This window comes from Vipera ursinii (genome assembly GCF_947247035.1).
Source record: "Vipera ursinii genome assembly, chromosome: 5".
NCBI classification, from domain to species: Eukaryota; Metazoa; Chordata; class Lepidosauria; order Squamata; family Viperidae; genus Vipera; species Vipera ursinii.
In genome coordinates, this window is record NC_139518.1 from 35,743,373 (window position 1) to 35,750,712 (window position 7,340).

The 7,340-nt window shown below is 34.5% G+C and overlaps 1 protein-coding gene across 5 annotated transcripts in view; it reads left to right on the forward strand.

Annotated features, from left to right (window-relative positions):
• The window catches only part of PIK3CB (phosphatidylinositol-4,5-bisphosphate 3-kinase catalytic subunit beta), a 98,574-nt gene extending 91,707 nt beyond the window's left edge, over positions 1 to 6,867 (forward strand). For all 5 annotated transcript variants that reach the window (XM_083363611.1, XM_083363615.1, XM_083363613.1 and 2 more), the window contains 4 exons: positions 117 to 240; positions 1,302 to 1,447; positions 3,103 to 3,235; positions 4,837 to 6,867. In XM_083363611.1, the coding sequence (XP_083219737.1) occupies positions 117 to 240; positions 1,302 to 1,447; positions 3,103 to 3,235; positions 4,837 to 4,974 (541 nt within the window). In that variant the 3' untranslated portion in view covers positions 4,975 to 6,867. The remainder of the gene's footprint in view (positions 1 to 116; positions 241 to 1,301; positions 1,448 to 3,102; positions 3,236 to 4,836) is intronic.
• The last annotated feature ends 473 nt before the right edge of the window (positions 6,868 to 7,340 follow it).

Below are 7,340 nucleotides of genomic sequence, written 5' to 3' on the forward strand. Positions count from 1 at the left end.
AAATAAACTAAATGAGATTCAGCTCTGTAATTTAAGCAGCTCTTAAAAAATATACTATAATTTTTAAAATATCTGGTTTAAGTCTATTTATAAACACCATTATCTTTCTAATTCAGAGAAGATTTGGATCAAGCCATTGAGGCATTCACTTTGTCTTGTGCTGGCTACTGTGTAGCTACTTATGTCCTGGGCATTGGAGACAGACACAGTGACAATATCATGGTTAGGAAGAATGGTCAGGTAAGAGTCAAGATATTAATGGGGAAATGTTTGTTTGGAATATTCCAGTAGAAACATTCACTCCCAGCTCAGAATGATGATTCCTATGCTCCTCATTGCCATGTGGCTTTCCAGCCCGTAATGGTTCTAATGGTGATTTTGTTGGGGAAAAGTTTTTTCACATTATACTGTTACCTTCATCATTCCCATAAAATGTATATCATTCTAAAAATATTTAAACCTTTCTTATGTAACATTTTCTAACAAACATAACATTTATACATATTAGGAAAATGAAGTCATAACTTTAAAAAAAATTAAATAGGCTTTTGGGTATGTTTGTGCCTTAGGAGCACAGAACTTCCTTTGCTTTGCAAATCTTCTTTGATACGTGACAATAGCTTCAACCTTGGATATGTGTGAAGTATTGTCTATTGACCTAATAAAAGAGTCGTTGCAGTGGAGTGAGACCTACCCTTTTCTGCTCAGGCCATTTTTCTCCTCTTGCCTTCCTTGCACTAGATGCCATTCACAAGTAATCCCAAGTTGTCTTCCTGATGCAAGCAATTTTCTCTCTGTGAGTAAACTGCTAGCACATGTTTTGATTTTTTCCCCATCCTACTTAGCAAATATTAAATTAATTCAAGATTTAACTCAAAATTGTTAGTGGGATTATCTTTTTTCAGCCAGTTATAAAGTAGCAAGCAAACCTTTGCCAAACATATATCTGAGAATACCTGCCTAACTATAGATCCTTTTCTGGGTGAATATTTCTGACTTCCATATGAACATTAAGAACTGAAGATTAAATATCTCACTAGCCCAGAAACTCACCTTGTCCCAATTCTCTTTTTTCTTTCCATCAACTGACCCAATTGCCATTTCCTGCCAAGGAGAAGGAATTTAATCATTTAGGTGGTTTAATTAAAAAGATACAAATTATTAGTTGAAAAGTTGCCATTATTCATCATAATTGAAGAGAGACAGTTGTATTTCATTGCAGAAGAATTTAAAAATAAGATGATAGTGTTTTGTTATGAATAATATGAATATTTTGCCAGATGTAATGTTCTGTTTTCCAGCTGTTTCATATAGATTTTGGTCATATTCTTGGAAACTTCAAATCCAAATTTGGAATTAAAAGAGAACGAGTCCCTTTCATCCTTACATATGATTTTATTCATGTCATCCAGCAGGGAAAAACTGGAAACACTGAAAAATTTGGCCGGTAAGTACTAAACCTGTTAGAATAATTTAGTTCTGGTTTAGTCTTAGATCCCTATGTGACAGAATCAAATTGATGCTATACTAATTTAGATACGTGTCCAGCGGGTGGGAGATGGGAGATTAAGCAGGGTTAGACCTGGTTAGTATATAGGAAACCTCCACACTGTAGGATAGGAGTGGAAAATCTAGAAAGGCAATAAAAAAACTCTTGCTGCCAAAAAACCCCAACAACCTGTAAAAGGACATATTCAGGTCATCATAAACCGTCAAGCTTAACTTGGGAAAGTATATTTTACATAATGTCTAGCTTCATATATGAAAGAAAACAAATAATATGATAGACATTATAGGAAAAGTAGGCACTTGTTAGGCATTCTTCTGTACATAGTTCTATTTTGCTTGTCATTCGTCTAATAATATATCAGATTATCAGAATTTGTACTACTATTGAATTTTAAGAGAATTCTTGAAGAGTGTGTGTGTCTATATATCTGTATGTGTATGGACACATGTGCATACATACAATCTACTATTTTCCCATATAAAAAGCCATATATTTGAATACTTTGGAAATAAATAAAGTCTCCTTTTAAAAAAAAGGAAAACGGTTTTCATTTACTTATTAGAAAACATGCAGAAGTATTCCCATGAATACCTTAAGAACATAAATAAAAGTTGTTTTTGGAATTCAGTGTTAAATGTAATAAGATAAATTTGAGAACCACTTTTTAAACAATGTCCAGTTGTTTCAGTGGGGGAATAATGCCCTTAAATTTATATAGAATAGTCAATAGTGGTAATACTAGAAAACATTATTCCTTCTCTTGGGGAATAGTTTAGAAAAAACTGAATAACTGATATCCAGGGTTGCATGAATTCATTCCTGACATCAGACACTGATGTAATTGTATTTCTGATCCTGAGAACTTTTATCTATGGTTTACTCACTTGTTCCATGTCTGTATGAATATTTGTCACTCTAATTTGGATTATAATACACAACCTCATTCTGTCTCATAACTAGAATTATCATGTCTTATACATGCTGTTGCTAAGTAAAAAATAAAGGTAAAAGTAAAGGTTCCCCCGCACATGCGTGCTAGCCGTTTCAAACTCTAGGGGCCGGTCCTCATCTCTGTTTCAAAGCCGAAGAGCCAGCACTTGTCCGAGGATGTGTCCGTGGTCATGTGGCCAGCATGACTAGATGCCAAAGGCGCACAGAACGCTGTTACCTTCCCACCGTAGTGGTCCCTATCTTTCCACTTGCATTTTTACGTGCTTTCAAACTGCTAGGTTGGCAGAAGCTGGGACGAGTAACAGGCACTCACTCTGTTATGCGGCACTTGGGATTCGACCCACCAAACTGTCGACCTTCTGATCAACAAGCTCAGCGTCCTAACCCACTGAGCCACCGCGTCCCTTAAGTAAAAAATAAAGCAAACTATTTGCAAATAAACACTTTTCAGAATAAATAACCTGTACATCTTTTTTTCCAAACAGTTGCAAAATAAGAACAAGTGACGGTATAAACATCAGCTCTCAGTGATGAATCTATTTTGTTCATCAGTTTCTTAAACCAGACCAGACCTCCTGTCCAGTCTATCTATTTCTATTGTCCTGATTTACAGTGTCTGTTTTTTGAATGCTAATGTTAAGGTTCCGCCAATACTGTGAAGAAGCATATTTGATTCTGCGAAGACATGGCAACCTATTTATCACCTTGTTTGCACTAATGTTAACAGCTGGGCTTCCAGAGCTAACGTCTGTTAAAGACATTCAATATCTAAAGGTACATCTCTAATAATTTAGTGAAATGGGGAAAACATGTTCAACTCCTTACTTGTTGATGAAACGCACTTGTTAGTTTTCAGTCAGATCTTACGTTTTCCAAGAAAACTGGATATAGATTAAATAAATAATTGACAGTTTTGTCAGATAGTATTGTACATTTTTTTCTAAATTCTCTCCAAACTTTTTCTGAGTAATTAATATATTTTTACTATTTCTCATACAAGATGCACTTCTGCATCTACCTAGGCAACAGTATTAATTCCAACTAGTACCATCTTCCTAAAATCTCAGGCAGAGACCTTTAACAGCCCTGCCACAATATCCACATCAACTGCCTAACCTAACCCAAGTTACTATATTATTGCAAGGCTGTTCCTATCATGCTTTTTCATTGATCGTGAAGGCTAGACCAGACAGGAGTTTGGATTCAGCAGTATCTGGAAAACATCATGTTGCCCATTATTTCTCTTTAGAGACTCTTTATCTTATTTCTTGGACAATATGTGTTACAACCAGTGCTTTTTTTGTAACAGAAAAAGGTGCCAGAACTCACACATGTCATACAACCCGCCTTGCCTACCCTACAAGGTTCCATCCAAAAAAGGTGCCGGAACTCCGTTCTGAGCGTTCTATGACAAAATAAGCCCTGGTTACAACATAGATACACTATATGCACTTTTCTGATAGCTTCTACTGAGCAAATACACAAGTATATGTAATATAATTTTGCTTGTTTTTTTCCATCTGAACCCTGAATAATTAATAAACAGTGCAAAAATAATTTTCCAAAAATTGAACATCACTTTTAACACACTCATATAAAAAAGGTGAAGTAAATAGATTTTCTAGCTTAAATCACATGCTTTAGAAAGGGGTCTATATTTGGAGCTTTTCAACTTCGTTTTTACAGAACTGATTCTTTCATGAAGGAAAATTGTTCATTTTCATTTATAAATAAATATGCAATTGATGTTTGCTCAGAGCAGCATCTTCAAACTCAACATTATCTTGGTATTATGTAAAAATTACTATGTAATAATTTTTAGGAATTTTTTTTGCACCATAAAATTTCTATCCATTTGTCTCTGAATCCTGTATTCTGCTTAATCTTCAGATTTATGGGGTAAAGTGAACAAGCCCCTTGATATAATTTTTTGGTAAGATCATAATATAGTGAGTTTCAAATGGTGGGAGGTCCTTGTGCATTTTGTAAAATGTCTTCTTACCATTTCATTCATAATTCAAGCACAAGTTAATAGAATTTTCCCAGAGATGAGTTTAGGAAGAAATCTTTGAATCTTTGAAGTACTTAGGGATTATACTTTGTAAATTAATAGCTTTTGATTGTAAGAGAATCGAAATGCCAGTATAATTCCTGAACTGCTATGATTATCATCATAGCTTTCTGTTGAACTGTTTGTTGTAACACAAATTCCTTTCATCTAAAGTAAAAAATGCTAGCACTATCTCATACTCTTGTTGAGTTCTGCAAACCATAGGAATTAACTGCAGAACAACAGATTTGGTCAACAGTCTGCAAAATGATCTGAAAACATAGAGCATAAAAGTCAAATAACATGTTTTTGTTACTTTTCTTAGGACTCTCTTGCCTTGGGAAAGAGTGATGACGAAGCAATAAAACAGTTTAAACAGAAATTTGATGAAGCACTCAGAGAAAGTTGGACTACAAAAGTAAACTGGATGGCACACACAGTTCGGAAGGATTACAGATCCTAAATGGTGGATGAAATTGCACTAACCTTAGAAGTTATCCTGACAATAAAGCATTAAAGGAGAAAAAAAAAGCCCAGACTATTTAAAAAGATACCCAAGAACTTGCCTAAAGATTCCTGATTGTTTTGCACTCTGCTTTGGGAATGCTTCAGCAAGATTTTGCAGAATCAGTAATCACTTCTGCTTACTTTGCACACTGGAAGTGACTAGTAAACTTTTATATTGTTTTGATACAGTGTATATATTTGGGACTTTTTCTTGCTTAGACTCAAACTCTGATGAGATGATTAGAGATTTTTTGACAAACTGGTACTAAACTCCACTAGAGGTTTTGACATCACCTTTAATTTTGCTTCAAGTGAACTTTAAATGCATCAATATATCTATATTTTTACTTGCTTAAAGATTCATTCTGCTGCACATAACAGCATCCATAATATTGCACAACAAATAGCTGCTTATTGGTTTCTACTGCTGCCAGAAAACTCTATATACTTAATAATGGGAAAATGTAAAAAGATTATGCCTTTTATTATAATGTTGTATAATGTGTTCAATGTAATGTTTTAAATTTTATGTGGAGGAATTATGTTTAAAAGAATTTTCTGTTGTTGGAAAATTCTACAAAATCTACTGCTAAACCTCTTTTAAAAACCACAGCATCTGAAATGTTAGACAAATGTCAATAAAAGAAGTTACCTTTCAGTTTTCCAGTGATATCTGTTAACAGTCCACCCCCATGTAATATACTGAAGTGTAAAAACATGAATAAATATGAATCAAAATCTCCTTACAAGGTTTATATCTCTCCCAAAAGACAAATTTCAAAATGAAGACAAATCCACCCAATGCTGTACTCAGTGACAAAACATTAAAAAGGAAAAACAGATGTATTAAAACATAAAAAATGTATGAATGATTCTGATTCTTTTTCACCTTGCTTTGGAGAGCTTCAGCAAGGTTTTGTAAAATTAGTATTCTAATTCTTATTAGAATTCTGATTATAATTATTATAATTATCTGATTCTGCATGTTGTGATACTCTTTGTCATAAAACGATTTTCCCAGGATGTTTGTATTCAGCCTTAAAATGACTGGTTGAAAAACTGGACATACTTTAATTTATGAAACGAGGTACCATGCTTTGAGGTGCTTAAAAGAACAGTTCAGATTAAAAGTGCAATAGAATTTTTTTGGTTTAAAGATGTAACATGAAATATTTTGAAAAAATGGCAAAATGTATTTGTAACAGGCTCTTGCTCGCCAAAGAACATAGTAGCTGTTAATTTCTTTGGTGGTTGAGTGAACATATAATCAAAATAGTGATTTTAAGTAGGAATTGCATTAAAAACTATTATATTTTGTCAAATGTTTCTGTTTCTCTAAACAACATTGTGAATAATGAATGTAGTTCATTTAAAATCTTGTTAAAATGTTAAGTGTCAAATACTGATAATATAAGTGTGAAGCTAAATTACAAAATGTAGTAACAAGCTTTCATTATGAAGTGATTGTTACAGATGTTTCCCATTCATTTTCATTATTGAAACGTCAATTTTTTTTTGTTTCCGTTTTCAGTTCATTGCTTTAAACCAGGGGTGTCAAACTCGTGACGTCGCGCGATGTATCGGAGCTTTTTCCCCATTGCCGGCAATGGGGTGGGCGCGGTTTTGTTGTGACGCGTCTGGCCCGTGGGCCGGCAGTTTGACACGCCTGCTTTAAATGATCTTATTTCTATTAATTTTAAAATGCATATTTTGCTACCTATGACTATGGAATGTTTTAAATCATATGAGCTTTTAATATACTAGTGTTTTCCATCTATTTCACCCCCATCCCCAGCTTTGTGCCTGCTGAATTTCAGACCCAAATAAAGTCAGTTTTATAAGCCATTTATATATATTTTGCCTTGGGTATCAATGGGAAACTGTCTGCTCTTCTCTCATTTGTAACCCCTTTACAATATATCATCTGGTGTGAAATATTAAAGGCTTAGGTAAAGGTAAAGGTAAAGATATTTTCACAGCCCTCTACAACATCTACAACATCTTGAATCTCCAAGGACTATAAAAGGGTCCTTTTTGTAGACTTCAGCTCGGCATTCAATACCAACATTCCAAATGTCTAGTTTATTTATTTATTTTAATCCCATTTATATCCCGCCCTTCTAGTTGTTACTTTCCTGAAAGTAAGCCCTACCCTGAAAATAAGCCCTAGTTTTTGTGCAAAGTACACACCAAAAAAATGAAGCCACGGCAGGGGTGAGAGGGTGGAGCTACCCCACACCCATTTACCTTGCAGCCAGACCTCACTGGCCCACTTCTGCGGCATCCCCTGCAGTCAGTGGCCCTTCCAGAAGGCCACTGCAG